Source organism: Bufo bufo, chromosome 4 (assembly GCF_905171765.1).
Source record: "Bufo bufo chromosome 4, aBufBuf1.1, whole genome shotgun sequence".
NCBI classification, from domain to species: domain Eukaryota; kingdom Metazoa; phylum Chordata; class Amphibia; order Anura; family Bufonidae; genus Bufo; species Bufo bufo.
The window spans coordinates 44,974,690-44,994,608 of NC_053392.1; the positions used below are offsets into that span (position 1 = coordinate 44,974,690).

The 19,919-nt window shown below is 41.0% G+C and overlaps 1 protein-coding gene across 1 annotated transcript in view; it reads right to left on the reverse strand.

Annotated features, from left to right (window-relative positions):
- Positions 1-13,528: 13,528 nt before the first annotated feature.
- PINX1 (PIN2 (TERF1) interacting telomerase inhibitor 1) overlaps positions 13,529-19,919 on the reverse strand; it is a 135,636-nt gene continuing 129,245 nt past the window's right edge. The window contains 1 exon segment of the mRNA XM_040427170.1: positions 13,529-14,306. Within this exon segment, the coding sequence (XP_040283104.1) occupies positions 13,713-14,306 (594 nt within the window). The 3' untranslated portion in view covers positions 13,529-13,712.

Consider the following 19,919-nt stretch of genomic DNA (forward strand, 5'->3'; position numbering starts at 1 on the left):
GGACAAGACACGGATACAGCAGGTTTAAATCTTCTAATACCATCATTTCAGATATACACTGCGTGCAGAATTATTAGGCAAATTAGTATTTTGACCACATCATCCTCTTTATGCATGTTGTCTTACTCCAAGCTGTATAGCAGGCATCCTCAAACTGCGGCCCTCCAGCTGTTGTAAAACTACAACTCCCACAATGCCCTGCTGTAGGCTGATACCTGTAGGCTGTTCGGGCATGCTGGGAGTTGTAGTTTAGTAACAGCTGGAGGGCCGCAGTTTGAGGATGCCTGCTGTATAGGCTCGAAAGCCTACTACCAATTAAGCATATTAGGTGATGTGCATCTCTGTAATGAGAAGGGGTGTGGTCTAATGACATCAACACCCTATATCAGGTGTGCATAATTATTAGGCAACTTCCTTTCCTTTGGCAAAATGGGTCAAAAGAAGGACTTGACAGGCTCAGAAAAGTCAAAAATAGTGAGATATCTTGCAGAGGGATGCAGCACTCTTAAAATTGCAAAGCTTCTGAAGCGTGATCATCGAACAATCAAGCGTTTCATTCAAAATAGTCAACAGGGTCGCAAGAAGCGTGTGGAAAAACCAAGGCGCAAAATAACTGCCCATGAACTGAGAAAAGTCAAGCGTGCAGCTGCCAAGATGCCACTTGCCACCAGTTTGGCCATATTTCAGAGCTGCAACATCACTGGAGTGCCCAAAAGCACAAGGTGTGCAATACTCAGAGACATGGCCAAGGTAAGAAAGGCTGAAAGACGACCACCACTGAACAAGACACACAAGCTGAAACGTCCAGACTGGGCCAAGAAATATCTCAAGACTGATTTTTCTAAGGTTTTATGGACTGATGAAATGAGACTCATGGGCCAGATGGATGGGCCCGTGGCTGGATTGGTAAAGGGCAGAGAGCTCCAGTCCGACTCAGACACCAGCAAGGTGGAGGTGGAGTACTGGTTTGGGCTGGTATCATCAAAGATGAGCTTGTGGGGCCTTTTCGGGTTGAGGATGGAGTCAAGCTCAACTCCCAGTCCTACTGCCAGTTTCTGGAAGACACCTTCTTCAAGCAGTGGTACAGGAAGAAGTCTGCATCCTTCAAGAAAAACATGCTTTTCATGCAGGACAATGCTCCATCACACGAGTCCAAGTACTCCACAGCGTGGCTGGCAAGAAAGGGTATAAAAGAAGAAAATCTAATGACATGGCCTCCTTGTTCACCTGATCTGAACCCCATTGAGAACCTGTGGTCCATCATCAAATGTGAGATTTACAAGGAGGGAAAACAGTACACCTCTCTGAACAGTGTCTGGGAGGCTGTGGTTGCTGCTGCACGCAATGTTGATGGTGAACAGATCAAAACACTGACAGAATCCATGGATGGCAGGCTTTTGAGTGTCCTTGCAAAGAAAGGTGGCTATATTGGTCACTGATTTGTTTTTGTTTTGTAAAAATCAATAATTGAAATGGGTATATATTTGTTTTTTGTTAAGTTGCCTAATAATTATGCACAGTAATAGTCACCTGCACACACAAATATCCCCCTAAAATAGCTAAAACTAAAAACAAACTAAAAACTACTTCCAAAAATATTCAGCTTTGAGATCTCAGCTCGGAGCGGTCAGACATTCAATGCGCATGCGCCAGCCGCGCATGCGCATTGAATGTCTGACCCCCCCGAGCTGAGATCTCAAATGCGCCGAATACAGCCGCGCACGGCGCATGCGCGAGAACTCGTCCGCTGCGTCACACGGAGGAGGACATGGGCGGGCTGGAGAGACGCGCTGGGCGGCGGCTGTGTATGAAGGTAGACGGAGCCTCTAGGTGCTAATGACGCCCACATAGCACCTAGAGGCTCATTAGCATAATTTATAAAAGTTAGTTTTTTAGCAAAACCGCTGCCCCACAAGTGATTATAGTAGGATGGTTGGCCAGAGCAGACACTAGCGGATCGCTAGTGTCTGACAGCTAATTATGTCATACGAAGTGATAGAAACCTGAGTTTTTTGGGTTCATTGAGAACATGGTTGTTGTTCAATAATAAAATTATCCTCAAAAATACAACTTGCCTAATAATTCTGCACTCCCTGTAATGTGCCAGTTCATGACTGTTTCACCAGTAATGGAAATGTTCTTCTACAGGATTATAGATACAATTATCCACCTAGTTCATGTAACAATGCTGGCCTTCTTTGGGCAACCTAAAAGTGGTCACAAGTGCAAATGTCACTTTTTGGTGTGTGAGGGTGTTTCTTCTTAGTAAACGTAATGACGCTGAAGACAGTGTTCGCGTGTACCCTTTCTAAGCATTGCACTGAGCTAGTCCACCATGACTGCCGTCAGCAGCACAATATGAAAAGCTTATGAGTATGTTGATCTTACCAATACACAGGAATAATAAACACAGTGATGTCACAGTACAGAGATAATAAACACAGTGATGTCACAGTACAGAGATAATAAACACAGTGATGTCACAGTACAGGAATAATAAACACAGTAATGTCACAGTACGGAGATAATAAACACGGTGATGTCACAGTACAGAGATAATAAACGCAGTGATGTCACAATACAGAGATAATAAACACAGTGATGTCACAATACAGAGATAATAATCACAGTGATGTCACAGTACAGGGATAATAAACACAGTGATGTCACAATACAGAGATAATAAACACAGTGATGTCACAGTACAGGGATAGTAAACACAGTGATGTCACAGTACAGAGATAATAAACACAGTGATGTCACAGTACAGGAATAATAAACACAGTAATGTCACAGTACGGAGATAATAAACACAGTGATGTCACAGTACAGGGATAATAAGCACAGTGATGTCACAGTACAGGAATAATAAACACAGTAATGTCACAGTACGGAGATAATAAACACAGTGATGTCACAGTACAGAGATAATAAACACGGTGATGTCACAGTACAGAGATAATAAACACAGTGATGTCACAGTACAGGGATAATAAGCACAGTGATGTCACAGTACAGGAATAATAAACACAGTAATGTCACAGTACGGAGATAATAAACACAGTGATGTCACAGTACAGAGATAATAAACACGGTGATGTCACAGTACAGAGATAATAAACACAGTGATGTCACAATACAGAGATAATAAACACAGTGATGTCACAATACAGAGATAATAATCACAGTGATGTCACAGTACAGGGATAATAAACACAGTGATGTCACAATACAGAGATAATAAACACAGTGATGTCACAGTACAGGGATAGTAAACACAGTGATGTCACAGTACAGAGATAATAAACACGGTGATGTCACAGTACAGAGATAATAAACACGGTGATGTCACAGTACAGAGATAATAAACACGGTGATGTCACAGTACAGAGATAATAAACACAGTGATGTCACAGTACAGGGATAATACACACAGTGATTTCACAGTACAGGCATAATAAAAGTAGTGATGTCACAGTACAGGGATCATAAAAACAGTGATGTCACAGTACAGGGATAATAAAAGCAGTGATGTCCCAGTACAGAGATAATAAACACAGTGATGTCACAGTACAGGGATAATACACACAGTGATTTCACAGTACAGAGATAATAAACACAGTGATGTCACAGTACAGGAATAATACACACAGTGATGTCACAGTACAGAGATAATAAACACAGTGATGTCACAGTACAGGGATAATAAAAGCAGTGATGTCCCAGTACAGAGATAATAAACACAGTGATGTCACAGTACAGAGATAATAAACACAGTGATGTCACAGTACAGGGATAATAAACACAGTGATGTCACAGTACAGAGATAATAAACACAGTGATGTCACAGTACAGAGATAATAAACACAGTGATGTCACAGTACAGGGATAATAAACACAGTGATGTCACAGTACAAAGATAATAAACACAGTGATGTCACAGTACAGGGATAACAAACACAGTGATGTCACAGTACAGGGATAATAAACACAGTGATGTCAGAGTACAGGGATAATAAACACAGTGATGTCACAGTACAGAGATAATAAACACAGTGATGTCACAGTACAGGGATAATAAACACGGTGATGTCACAGTACAGGGATAATAAACACAGTGATGTCACAGTACAGGGATAATAAACACAGTAATGTCACAGTACGGAGATAATAAACACAGTGATGTCACAGTACAGGGATAATAAGCACAGTGATGTCACAGTACAGGAATAATAAACACAGTAATGTCACAGTACGGAGATAATAAACACAGTAATGTCACAGTACGGAGATAATAAACACAGTGATGTCACAGTACAGAGATAATAAACACAGTGATGTCACAATACAGAGATAATAAACACAGTGATGTCACAATACAGAGATAATAATCACAGTGATGTCACAGTACAGGGATAATAAACACAGTGATGTCACAATACAGAGATAATAAACACAGTGATGTCACAGTACAGGGATAGTAAACACAGTGATGTCACAGTACAGAGATAATAAACACGGTGATGTCACAGTACAGAGATAATAAACACGGTGATGTCACAGTACAGAGATAATTAACACGGTGATGTCACAGTACAGAGATAATAAACACGGTGATGTCCCAGTACAGAGATAATAAACACAGTGATGTCACAGTACAGGCATAATAAAAGTAGTGATGTCACAGTACAGGGATCATAAAAACAGTGATGTCACAGTACAGGGATAATAAAAGCAGTGATGTCCCAGTACAGAGATAATAAACACAGTGATGTCACAGTACAGGGATAATACACACAGTGATTTCACAGTACAGAGATAATAAACACAGTGATGTCACAGTACAGGAATAATACACACAGTGATGTCACAGTACAGAGATAATAAACACAGTGATGTCACAGTACAGGGATAATAAAAGCAGTGATGTCCCAGTACAGAGATAATAAACACAGTGATGTCACAGTACAGAGATAATAAACACAGTGATGTCACAGTACAGGGATAATAAACACAGTGATGTCACAGTACAGGGATAATAAACACAGTGATGTCACAGTACAGAGATAATAAACACAGTGATGTCACAGTACAGGGATAATAAACACAGTGATGTCACAGTACAAAGATAATAAACACAGTGATGTCACAGTACAGGGATAACAAACACAGTGATGTCACAGTACAGGGATAATAAACACAGTGATGTCAGAGTACAGGGATAATAAACACAGTGATGTCACAGTACAGAGATAATAAACACAGTGATGTCACAGTACAGGGATAATAAACACGGTGATGTCACAGTACAGGGATAATAAACACAGTGATGTCAGAGTACAGGGATAATAAACACAGTGATGTCACAGTACAAAGATAATAAACACAGTGATGTCACAGTACAGGGATAATAAACACGGTGATGTCACAGTACAGGGATAATAAACACAGTGATGTCACAGTACAGGGATAATAAACACAGTGATGTCACAGTACAGGGATAATAAACACAGTGATGTCACAGTACAGAAATAATAAACACAGTGATGTCACAGTACAGAGATAATAAACACAGTGATGTCACAGTACAGAGATAATAAACACAGTGATGTCACAGTACAGGGATAATAAACACAGTGATGTCACAGTACAGGGATGATAAAAACAATGATGTCACAGGACAGGGATAATAAACACTGGAGTGAATTTTTTGTTGGATCTCTTCCTCCATCCCAAATTTTAAAGGGGCATCCAGCAAAGAGACCCTCAGATTCTATAATTTTCAGTCTCTGGTACAGTAGGCTGTTAGTTCTGGGATTTATCAGCAATAACTGTCAACCAACTAATGGATTTTCCCCCCTTTTCTTAAGAACTGTGATTCAGAATTATTTTTAGGAAGGTCTGGGAAAAAATTCTAAAACTAAACACTCAACCTGCAGAATTCCTTTTTCAAGTTGACGTGATTCATCTAGATCATCCATGGATTAGCTGGTTCTAGCAACAAGTTTTTAGGCTTTAATTAGGGCAGCTCCGTAATGGACACTGAAAATCGGCAAAAATTGTGCAACATGGGGAACATGGCCTTGGGGTGTAATTTTAAGCTTAAAACTAATTGAAACTTACAACAAATAGGCTATGTCCCATGGACGCTCTATACAGAAAGGGCCACAGCAGGCTTTACCTGCTAGGAGGCTGAGAGTTTTTGGAGTGCAGAGGGTACTTCTTAGGGCCTTTTTCAACTCTGTGGTGGCCATCTTCTTGGAGTGGCCTGTTTGGGTAGCAGCATCTCAACCAAACTGATTAGAAAGGCCAGCTCTGTCCTGGGAAGCCCCTAGAACCAATGCAGGTGGTACGTGAGAGAAGGATACTATCCAAGTTGGTCTCCATGCTGGAGAATAACTCCCATCCCATGCATGAGACCTTGATAGCATTGAGCAGTACTGTCAGTAATCGACTGCTTTAGCCCAAGTGTAAGAAGGAGCGCTATTGGAAGTCATTCATCCCTGCTGCTGTTAGGCTGTACAACCAACACAGACCCAAGAGGAGATGGACAGCACTCATCGACTACGGGTTCCTGTGGATATCATTCCATTCAGAGACAGCTGTGATATCTATATCCCTTATTTTTTATCTGTGATCCACTGTCAGGTCTTTATTTTAGCGTTTTTTTTTGTATTCTTTGTGCTACTAAATTTCCCCATGGTGGGACTATTAAAGGCTGATCTTGTCTCTCATTCCCCACAAGATACAGCTTTTTACATAATCGTCGTTGAAGAGGACAGAGAGGGTGCATATTTCATACCAGCACCACACAACCTGGTGAAATACAGGACTGAATTATAGTTTGACGCTCACAGAAATTTACTGCATGCAAAAAGTCAGACCTGTGGCAGGTGAGAAGACAATCAGCTCATTGTTTTACGAGATACAATTTCTGCTGCCATGTCTGGATACAGTCACTAGAAGAATGTTTGAGCTTAAAAAAGGGAACTTTATACTTCAAATTTTTTGTTGTTGTTAGACCTGTTGGGAAATGGCATCTCCTCCCTCCTCGAATTCAGTCCCCAAGATAGAAGCACTGAGGTGTTTAACTGGCAAAAGCTAGCCGCTCTGCAGAGAAACTGTTCTGGATGCCAAGACCATGCACAAACATTGGCACTGCCAACATAACGTAAGGCTTGTGGTGGCTTCTTGTGGACTTATGCTGCGCAGTGCACGTACCTCCCTGGCACGAGGGACACCTGGCTTAGAATCAACCGGAACCTCTTTTTTCAGGCCTTGCACAGACATGTAATCCTTTAATTGCACCTTTATTATTGTTCGACAAAAGAAACAACTTTTAATTTAGAGGCATCATTTCAGGAGGCAGGGCCAGATCCAGTCACAGCGAGGGCATCAACATCATGTGATACAGCATGGAAACTTGACCTGGATGCAAGATGTATGAAAAGACGAGGCCTTCTGAGATGTGTTCAACGTTTTTTTTAAAGGTCAGTCAGGAGATGTGGTGGTCAACACTTATCTTCCAAAGATGGTTAGAGTGTCACCAACTAACCCCAATGTTGGACATGTGTATGCCAACTACATGGACCGAAATGATAATGTACCAAAAGAAAAAAATTGAGCAGTGTGAATTGAAGGGTTTCTGACATGATCCTGCAGAAGATATAACTTTTCCTCCTATTGAGGGAATCCAAGGATGGGGCATATTCTGTTAAACATTTACCGATCTATCCAACTTGCCATACAGTGGGATGCAAAAGTTTGGGCAACCTTGTTAATCGTCATGATTTTCCTGTATAAATCGTTGGTTGTTACAATAAAAAATGTCAGTTAAATATATCATATAGGAGACACACACAGTGATATTTGAGAAGTGAAATGAAGTTTATTGGATGTACAGAAAGTGTGCTATAATTGTTTAAACAAAATTAGGCAGGTGCATAAATTTGGACACTGTTGTCATTTTATTGATTCCAAAACCTTTAGAACTAATTATTGGAACTCAAATTGGCTTGGTAAGCTCAGTGACCTCTGACCTACATACACAGGTGAATCCAATTATGAGAAAGAGTATTTAAGGGGGTCAATTGTAAGTTTCCCTCCTCTTTTAATTTTCTCTGAAGAGTAGCAACATGGGGGTCTCAAAACAACTCTCAAATGACCTGAAGACAAAGATTGTTCACCATCATGGTTTAGAGAAAGGATACAGAAAGCTGTCTCAGAGATTTCAGCTGTCTGTTTCCACAGTTAGGAACATATTGAGGAAATGGAAGACCACAGGCTCAGTTCAAGTTAAGGCTCGAAGTGGCAGACCAAGAAAAATCTCGGATAGACAGAAGCGACGAATGCTGAGAACAGTCAGAGTCAACCCACAGACCAGCACCAAAGACCTACAATATCATCTTGCTGCAGATGGAGTCACTGTGTATTGTTCAACCATTCGGCGCACTTTACACAAGGAGATGCTGTATGCGAGAGTGATGCAGAGGAAGCCTTTTCTCCGCCCACAGCACAAAAAGTGCCGCTTGAGGTGGGCTAAAGCACATTTGGACAAGCCAGCTTCATTTTGGAATAAGGTGCTGTGGACTGATGAAACTAAAATTGAGTTATTTGGCCATAACAAAGGGCGTTATGCATGGAGGAAAAAGAACACAGCATTCCAAGAAAAACACCTGCTACCTACAGTAAAATATGGTGGTGGTTCCATCATGTTGTGGGGCTGTGTGGCCAGTGCAGGGACTGGGAATCTTGTCAAAGTTGAGGGACGCATGGATTCCACTCAGTTTTAGCAGATTCTGGAGACCAATGTCCAGGAATCAGTGACAAAGCTGAAGCTGCGCCGGGGCAGGATCTTTCAACAAGACAACGACGCTAAACACTGCTCAAAATCCACTAAGGCATTTATGCAGACGAACAAGTACAACGTTCTGGAATGGCCATCTCAGTCCCCAGACCTGAATATAATTGAAAATCTGTGGTGTGACTAAAAGAGAGCTGTCCATGCTCGGAAGCCATCAAACCTGAATGAACTAAAGATGTTTTGTAAAGAGGAATGGTCCAAAATACCTTCAACCAGAATCCAGACTCTCATTGGAACCTACAGGAAGCGTTTAGAGGCTGTAATTTCTGCAAAAGGAGGATCTACTAAATATTGATTTCATTTCTTTTTTGTGGTGCCCAAATTTATGCACCTGCCTAATTTTGTTTAAACAATTATAGCACACTTTCTGTAAATCCAATAAACTTAATTTCACTTCTCAAATATCACTGTGTGTTTCTTCTATATGATATATTTAACTGACATTTTTTATCGCAACAACCAACGATTTATACAGGAAAATCATGACGATTAACAAGGTTGCCCAAACTTTCGCATCCCACTGTATATGTGAGAAAAACGTCAGCGTAAATGGTTCTTTCCAGATTGTTAGCCATTAATTTTCATCTGTCCTTTTAGTTTTTGTCTGTACAGGGTTAACATTTTTAATGCTATCAGCCAAAATCTTACAGAGATAACACAAATGTACTCCCACAGGAACAGTTTGGTTCACGTACACAGCAACCATCTTCCCCTAGTAATCACTTTATTACTAAGCATGTGTAACAAGTTATTAATATTTCAGAGATTTCCTCTTTGTCAGGTGAGGCTAAAGATAAACTGAATATTCATATCATTCTGAACGTCTATGAAGTCAACATTTTGGACTCCTCAGAAAATTTGTGAGGCAAAGTAATGTTTTACTCTAGAGAGGATCCGTTTTATTGTGATATGTGCTGGAGGAGAGTCATTCAGAATGAGCTTCATCAGATTCCTTCACTTAAATGTAACCCTCAGATTAAAAGTTGGCTTAAAGGGAACCTGTCATCAACTTTATGCTGCCCAGATTAACGGCAGAATAAAGTAGAGACAGGTGAGTTGATTTCAGCGGTCTGTCATTTAAAAAATAAAAGTAAGTGGTTGCCAAGAACCAATATCACAATCATTGCAGACTGGGCCTGGAAAAGAGTCACGGCCACCTGAGAAGAGTCCTGGTTAATCATGAATTCCTGCTCTCCTGCTGATGACTGACAGTCTTCTACCTAGTTTTCTCTCTAGAAGAGAATTGCCAATCATCAGCAGATGGGCAGGAGATTAGGAATAACCAGGACTCTTCTCAGGTAGATTTGACTCTTTTCAAGGCCTGAGCTGCAATGATTATGATGTTGATTCTCAGCAACCACTTACTTTTAGCTCACGAGTGACACACCGCTGAAAACAGCATTTCGGTCACTATTTTATGCTGCCCTCAGTCAGGCAGGACCTACTCTAAACCTACTTATGCCATTGGCCCTTTTTTCCCCACCTATCCCACAGGCGACTTTGATTAGGTGGTACATATAGCTGTGTGCTCCTCCTCACATCGGCTCCTGGATGCACATAAAGGTAACTAGGAGCAGCACACTACATGTGCAGGGTCTGCTCTCCTGAATGTAGATGCCCAACGACATAGGTAGGTTTAGAGTAGGACCTGCCTGAAACCACCTTGGCGCAGGTAGGCGGGCATAGTGAGGGCTTAGTCCATATATAATGCTTGCATCTGTGCATTATTTATTTTTCATTTATAAATGTTGCCATGTACATCTGCATTCAGTTACCATACCGTGCAGGATGCTTTGTATCTTTTTCTGTGATTTTTACCTTGACTAATGGTATTAGCTTCTAGAAAGGTGGCGACTGTTCTCCAAAACATCCTGTATTCATTTCTTGTAGGAGCTGTCACAGGAGAGATTTTTCAGCAGTATTGAACGATACTTGAATTTACAAGTTGGTGTGAATTGTGCCCCCCCCCACAAAAAAAAAGAAGAAAAAATCTTACGAGCAGCAGGGATTCCCGTCTACTGGTATGGTTTAGGGCAGTTGATATATAACTGACTTGCACGTGATCCATGATTGTGACCACTTTGCAGCTTGGTTAGCCCGTTTGGTTAACCTTCCTTCAAACAGGGGCGGACTGGCCATAGACCCTACAGGGAAAATTCCAGGTGGGCTGAGGCTAAGGGCTCCACCCAAGGCCTCCTCATGGCCAACATCCAGGTAAAGGAAGGTCCGATGTTCTCAGCATTAATTATTATAGGAGCATTAAGCACTTTTGCACCTGGTCAGCCGCCACAGGGGCCCTCCTGAATTCAACTGTGTTGCCATCTTCAGGATGATAATAGTTTCACAGAGTGGCGCGGGTTGCAGTACTTTGTTCTGTTGGGGCGGTATTTGGTTCTGCACTAGAGTATTGCTGGCCCCGCCTACATGTGTTGGCCCTGCCTACTTGTGTTACCTTGCCTTTTGCCATTTTGGAACCACCTAGAAAATGGGGCCAGTTTTAGGTATTTTTCCAGGGCCACTTTAAGTTCCCAGTCCACCCCAGCCTTCAAATAAATTAATACCAGTTTTTTTAACTGAAGGTTTGGTGTGAAATCTGTGCATTTGTATACAGAATCCTGGTTATTCCTTGTTTCTTGCCTAGATTTGGGTCTTATATAGGTAGTTTACTTACTTCTAACCCTGAAGTGTGTTATTTCCTTTGTAATCTGTTGTGTTTGCTTATATAAGCCCTGGGGGGGAATGAGGGCAGACCCCATCCCTGTACAGCCTGTGTGCCAAACGAGCTGCCGCGAGACATTGGGGTCAGGTGCGAGTGCGTCTTCACTGCTGGCCCTGTCAAAGTGGTGGGGGCACATCTGAGAACGGAAAGGAGCAGTACCTCAGTAGAAATGCCCTCATTGCAACCCACAGGTGCTAATTAGCATAAAATAAAAATGCGGATTTCTACACAATGGGGCCACATATTGAAATAGGACCAAGTCCATTACAAAGTACTGACGAGCCCGCATCTCCCATGTAAGTTGGATTCATAATGATGTATCTGGTCACAGCTTCCCTTTAAATACACACTTTTGTGCCCTATTGTAAATATTGTATTGCACAAAAAATCCATTGTTTGCCACATTTTACTAAGAGGGTTTTTTTTCTGGGTCCAGAATATGGATGGCCTATCCTTGGTGGGGGTCCAGCTCTCTGCACCCCATGCTAAAAATCTGTTTGAAGGGGCTGCAGCGTCTTCATTGTTAACATCGGTCCGTCTACGTGCACGCCGTCTACTTCGCAGCGGTAGTGCAGGATACTACAAATTCGTCCTGGTCACCTGAACGGGACAAAGCCGCAATACCCTACACCACCGCTACTAAAGAGACGCAATACATGTACATGGACTGATATAAGCCGTAAACAGGCCCCATCAAACAGCTGATAGGCGGGAGTGCTGGAGAGCTTAACTGATCCAATATTGATATCTGAGGCCATTAATATTCTGTTCCCAGACAACCCCTTAAAGTGAAAGTGTAGACAGGAGTTCAAAAATGATATGTGTAAGTCAGTAGCTTCAGGAGATGCTTACCAATTTTTGCTGCTTGGCTGCTTTTTAGCTTGGCTCCTTCAGAGCGGAGCTGTGGACTACAACTACAGTGCCTATAGGAAGTCTAAGGTAGTCTGAGACACGCCTTCTGCCTCATCATTGGTTCAGGCTGCTGCTCTGCCTCCTCAGATTGGCTGGCTGTGTATAAGCAAAGTCTATCACATGCTTAGCAGGAAGTCAGTGCATGAAGAGCAGATTTCTATTACAGCAAGGGGAGAAGGATTATAAAGTGCAGAATACTAAACAACCAGTGAGAAACAAAAGAATATCAGGTAACTGCTACACGGATGATCGAGAATTAACAACTCTCGTTACGATCATTGCTCCATGTAAACATGCCTCCAGTCACCCAACTAAAGAGCAAACACTTATTTATATGGGCAATGGTCTACCAACAGATCCACAAAGAGCAAACTGGGGCCGAACTATCGAGTTAAGGATAATTTTTTTCCCCTATAAAGGGCAATGACTGCTCTTATCACCGATCATCCCTCATTACCGGGCAGAGTATCTGCTTGTGTGAAAAGACTTTTGGGGCCAATCAAAACTGTGGGATGAACAATCACTATGATCATTCATCCCCCATAAGCACATCCCCTGTTAGGCTGCCAAACTGTGTGCATTTTTATGCATGCATGAAAGATCCATTCAGCAGACTCGCAATTGATAAGGTGGGCCTTATGATCGGCTGAATGAGTGTTCCATCAAACATCTGTTCCCGATCACTGGCCTGTGTAAAAGGCCCTTTAGTATGGGGGAGCCTGGAGGGTTGTGCATTTACACAGGTGCACACAAGTCTGTGTAAATGCATGTGTTCCTCCCAAGATGTCCTCTAAAGCTCTACATGTACCATTGAGTTGCTATGCTTATCCAACACCTTTGTTAGGCACTCTATAACCCATTCATGGTTGGTTCCTTTAAGTAAATTTATGATACGTATCGTATTCTAGGACTGTTTTTTCAGTAACCTATAATTTGAGGATGTTACATGAGACAATGTAATAATAATGTATCAAGTGATCATTCAGGCCAACAATCATTCAGTAGATCTGTAGAAAATATAGTCACCAGGTCGATTAAGGATTGTGATATTTTATACATTTTCATTCAAGGGTTATCTGAAAGTCACAGACAAATGAAAAAGTGGCCACTGGTATATTTCAATTCATAAGAAAATACATGATTTCTAAAATGTTCTCAAGTCCATCGTTAAGACTCGGCACCGCGGGCAGTAAGATGAATTTCATATGTCCTACAGTTCTAAGCTTCTGTGTTATCTCCCTTTCTCTTCTTCTTTTTCTTTGGTTGCTCTGTGTCAATGTCTTCGTTGGGAGTAGACGTGACATCGTCCGCCTGTCTATCTTCACACAACTCTTTTTTCCTTTTGTTTTTCTTTTTCTTCTTCTTCTTTCTTAGCGTCTCGTCATGGTCCTCCACCTCCTCCTCATGGTTCTCCAAGGTTTCTACAGTCAGAACTTTGTCCCCTTTCTTGCTCTTTGGTTTTCTTCTCCTCCCCTGACAATCTGTGGATTCCAGGCTATTGCTGTCTCGAAGATTCTCCACTACCTCCGGCTCTTCTGGGCAGTAGTCATTTTCATTCTTTCTGCGTTTTTTCTTTTTGGATTTCTTCTTGGTATCTTCGGAGTAGTTCTCTAAGGTGTCTTCAGAGCATTGCTCTGCGGTCTCAGGGACAGTCTCTGTAGACTTGGCATAGGACTTTTTAAGCTGTGCCATCCTTTTGGCAAAATATTCATTTACTGATAGAGAACTTATCACTGTGTTCCCCAGCTCAACTTCAGTTGTGGGGCTTGGGCTTTTACTCTCACTTTTCTCTGGTTCAGAATCTGTCTTCTCCTGCAACAGAAAAAGAAAACTTTAATATTTCTGAAAAAAAGGGACACAAATATATTCATGCTTAAGTGCATCTTTACATCTTACAAATAGAACAGCCGTGTATAAAAAGTTTGATTTATCTTATGTCAATCCTGAGTTTATACTGCAGAGCTGCAGTCACATTTTTTAAGCTCCAGATTTGAAACTTCCTATCATTTGCTGCTTGTTCAGTTTCAGCCCAAAACATTCTGGTGGTTTGTAATGAGGGAAATGTAGTCTGTATGTACATCTCTATCGGACGAAAACAGCTAACAGCTGTGTTTGTCAACAAGCTTGTCACGTGGTTTTAAAAATGACAAGCAGAATTATAAATGCAGCTCTGGAGTATAATACAGGATGTAACTCAGGATCAACAGGATAAGTAATGTAAAGTAACTCAGGATCAGTACAGGATAACTAATGTATATACCAGTGACTCCACCAGCAGAATAGTGAGTTCAGCTCTGGAGTATAAAACAGGATGTAACTCAGGATCAGTACAGGATAAGTAATGTTTGTACACAGTGACTGCAGCTCTGGAGTATAATACAGAATGTAACTCAGGATCAGTACAGGATAACTAATGTAATGTATGTACACAGTGACTCCACCAGCAGAATAGTGAGTGCAGCTCTGGAGTATAATACAGGATGTAACTCAGGATCAGTACAGGATAAGTAATGTAATGTATGTACACAGTGACTGCACCAGCAGAATAGTGAGTGCAGCTCTGGAGTATAATACAGGATGTAACTCAGGATCAGTACAGGATAAGTAATGTAATGTATGTACACAGTGGCTGCACCAGCAGAATAGTGAGTGCAGCTCTGGAGTATAATACAGGATGTAACTCAGGATCAGTATAGGATAAGTAATGTATGTACACAGTGACTCCACCAGCAGAATAGTGAGTGCAGCTCTTTAGTATAATACAGGATGTAATTCAGGATCAGTACAGGATAAGTACTGTATGCACACAGTGACTGCACCAGCAGAATAGTGAGTGCAGCTCTGGAGTATAATACAGGATGTACCTCAGGATCAGTAAAGGATAAGTAATGTATGTACACAGTGACTGCACCAGCAGAATAGCGAGTGCAGCTCTGCAGTATAATACAGGATGTAACTCAGGATCAGTACAGGATAAGTAATGTAATGTATGTACACAGTGACTGCACCAGCAGAATAGTGAGCGCAGCTCTGGAGTAGAATATAGGATGTAACTCAGGATCAATACAGGATAAGTAATAATGTACTAACTTACTGACATCTTTCTTTATACTAATCATATGTAAGCTGCAAAATGTGTTTAATGGTGGAATATATATATATATATATATATATATATATTATTTTTTTTTTTTCTAATAGATGACAAATTTGAAAACTATAACAATGTGAGATTTATACCAACAGTCTCATCAACCTGATATATCATTCAGTGACCCAGTTTAATAGGGTTACCGTAATTATAACATTGAAACATTTTCTGCACAAATATGTGAAATCCAGCACAAAATATAGATCGTTTTCTGCTAGAAATCATTCATTTTATGTCACTATAAACTTTGACGATTGGCTGCCAGTGCTTATAGGAAGGAGTAAAGTTTGACATGTTAGTAGCCTTTCATCAAACAGATATATCAAAGTCAAACTCTGTTAGCGCAGTCCCTGGGGCAGATCATTAGGGAGAGATGATGTATAGTTTGATCGATATTCTATTGGCCAAAGGTCCATCGTAGAGGCCGACAACGGATTCATTTCAGCCAAACTCCACAAACAGTGAGGAAAAGCGCTCAACAAGTTTTCTCCCCAAAAAGTTTTTAGGCTGGTCATGGATGGAGAAGAATATGAATCAAAAATTCATCCGACAAATATCTCATGGTTATATTTGCTGTGTACAAGTTTTGAAACCAGTAACTACATAACCCAAAAAAGGAAAAAATAAGAAAAATGAATCAAGTCCTTGTAGATGATGCCTTAAAGCACAGGAAATCTCACAGTTTTCTAAGACCGGCATCTGCACCAAGTTACCTGCTCGGTAAACTTGTTTACATACAACTAGTAACTTTAACTCCTTAACCCCTTCTACCCCGAGCCATTTTTTGCAAATCTGACATGTGTCACTTTATGTGGTAATAGCTTTGGAACGCTTATTTATCCAAGCCATTCTGAGATTGTTTTCTTGTGACACATTGTACTTCATGATAGTCATAAATTTGAGTCAATATATTTCACCTTTATTTATGAAAAAATCCCAAATTTACCCAAAATTTAGAATAATTAGCAATTTTCAACATTTCTATTTCTCTGCTTTTAAAACAGAAAGTGATACCTCATAAAATATTTATTACTTAACATTCCCCATATGTCTACTTTATGTTGGCATCATCTTGTAAATGTCATTTTATTTTTTTTAGGACGTTAGAAAGCTTAGAATTTTAGAAGCAGTTCTTAAAATTTTTAAGAACATTTCCAAAACCCACTTTTTAAGGACCAGTTCAGGTCTGAAGTCACTTTGTCGGGCTTACATAATAGAAACCCCCCATAAATGACCCCATTGTAGAAACTACACCCCTGAAGTTACTCAAAACTGATTTTTTACAAACTTTGCTAACCCTGTAGGTGTTCGACAAGAATTAAAATGGAAATTAAATTTCAAAAATTTCACTTTTTTGGCAGATTTTAAATTTTAATCCATTTTTTTCTTTAAGACATTGAGGGATAACAGCCAAACAACACAATATTTATTACCCTGATTCTGCGGTTTACATAAAACACCCCACATGTGGTTGTAAACTAATGTAAGGGCACACGGCAGGGCGCAGAAGAAAGGGAGCGCCATATGGTTTTTGGAAGGCAGATTTTGCTGGACTGGTTTTTAGATGCCATGTCCCTTTTGAAGCCCCCTGATGCACCCTTACAGTAGAACTATTTTGGGGTACATATGATTTTTAATTGCTCTATATTATTTTTTTTGTGAGCCAAGGTAACAAAAAAATTGCTGGTTTGGCACCGTTAATTTTTTATTTTTTTACAACATTCATCTGACAGGGTAGATCATGTGCTATTTTTATAGAACAGGTTGTTACGGATGCAATGATATCAAATATGTCTAATTTCTTTGTTTGTTTCAGTTTTACATCATAAAGCATTTAAAAAAAATAAAAAATTATGTTTTTGTGTCTCCATTTTCTGAACGCCTTATTTTTTTTTATTTTTCTGCCGATCGTCTTGTGCTGGGACTTGTTTTTGGCAGGAAGAGTTGACGTTTTCATTGGTACCATTTTTGGATACATATGATTTTTTTGATAATTCATTATTACTTTATGGTGCAAGGTGACTAAAAAATTGGTTCTTTTGGCACAGTTTTTATCTATTTATTTTTACAGAGTTTACCTAAGGGGTTAGGTCATGTGATATTTTTATAGAACAGATAGTTACGGACGTGGCAATACCAAATATGTATACTTTTTCCTAGTTTTTAAACAAAAAAAAAAAAGATGTTTTAGTGTCTCCATAGTCTGAGAGCCATAGCTTTTTTATTTTTTGACCGATTGTCTTAGTTAGGATAAAAAAAATTGCGGGATGAGGCGACGGTTTGATTAGTACTATTTTGGGGGGCATACACCTTTTTGATCACTTGGTGTTGCAATTTTTGTGATGTAAGGTGATAAAAATTGCTTTTTTGGCACTGTTTTTATTTAATTTTTCTACGGTGTTCAGCTGAGGGGTTAGGTGATGTGATATTTTTTATAGAGCTGGTTGTTATGGACATGGTGATACCTAATATGTATATTTTTTTATTTATTTCACTTTAACGCAATTTTTCTCTGCGAGTGCAAAACATTGTAATGCGTTTTGCACGCGCGTGAGAAAAATCGGCATGTTTGGTACCCAGACCCGGACTTCACAGAATTTCCGGTTTGGGTTAGGTGTTGTGTAGATTTTATTATTTTCCCTTATAACATGGTTATAAGGGAAAATAATAGCATTCTTAATACAGAATGCATAGTACAATAGGGCTAGAGGGGTTAAAAAAAAAAAAAAAGGTGATGGATCATGTGACGGACCATGTGATGACCGCAGTGACGTCACCACAGGTCCTTTTCCTGTGCACAGTAAAGATGAAGACAGAAGAGAAGCCGGGCTGCGCGAACAAGTGGATTAAGGTGAGTTAAATTATTTATTAATTTTTTTTAACCCCTCCAGCCCTATTGTACTTAGCATTCTGTATTAAGAATGCCATTATTTTCCCTTATAACCATGTTATAAGGGAAACTAATAATGATCGGGTCCCCATCCCGATCGTCTTCTAGCAACCGTGCTTGCTTGCGATTTTCACGCAGCCCCATTCACTTCTATGGGGCCTGCGTTGCATGGAAAACGCACAAAGAGGAGCATGCTGTGCGTTGCGTGAAAATCGCAAGTGATGCGTGAAAATCACCGCTCATGTGCACAGCCCCATAGAAATGAATGGGTCCGGATTCAGTGCGGGTGCAATGCGTTCACCTCACGCATCGCACCCGTGCGGAAAATTTGCCCATGTGAAAGGGGCCTAACAGGTTGCCTAGGAGACCCAACCTGGGGCTGGACCTCCTCAGAAGGCAGGTCCCGATGCCGTGCAAGGCATTGGGCAGCCTCTGCACGGCATCGGGCCGCCTCGTCACCCATCGGGTCCCCGACACAGCAGCGATGGACTCCCTCACCCGCCATATGCACTTTCTATGCCACGGTCAGCGCTGACCACGCCATAGAAGGGGTTAATCTGACAGCATCTGCTTTTACATCGCTGCCGGCGGATACAGCAGGGGCCCGGCTATCAGGGACGCACTATTACGTCAAGATGCAGGAACGCACTAACTTCTATGACGTAATAGTACATCATATGTCGGGAAGGGGTTAAAGCTGAGCAAATTTTAAATTTGGGAATTTTCATTTTTCACTCCCTGCCCTACAGGAGCCAAAACTTTTTCAATTTTCCAGTTTACATAGCTGTATGAGGGCTTGATTTTTGCACCATTTTCAAAGTGTTCCCTGCGCAGTAAAACTGACCTGTCCCCTTCATTCTCTGGGTCAGTATAATTACAGAGATACCACATTTTCCTGTGTTTTAAAATAGGTGTGTACCTGCACAGTCTGAAAATGGCAGTGCTGACTGGATAGAGTGCATCTGTGTAGGTACAGGTAAAATATATGCTATAAGTCTTTTCTGTGTTGCAGACCACCTCAGCCAACGTTCTCCACCTGAGAGAGTCTTGCCAATCAGCAGGCACTCCCCGGTACCAGAAACTAGCAACACCCGTCTTCGCTTACTCTTCTGAATTCCAAATCTGACAGGTTAATGACTGTAACCGACTACTGATATGAAGTAATGCTTCTGTAAGAATTCTTCTCAACACACACACACACACACACACACATCTCCCCCCCCCCCCCTTGTCCTCTCTTCTGGCTGTTGCAGGCGGGTTTTACAGAGGCGTTTTGATCCTACAAACAAGAACCCCGTGGTCAACTAACTTTTATGTTGATAAGAAATTTAATAAGCATGGGCCAGTGCACACAGAGCCAGCAGGGCATGGAGACAGGCTGGAT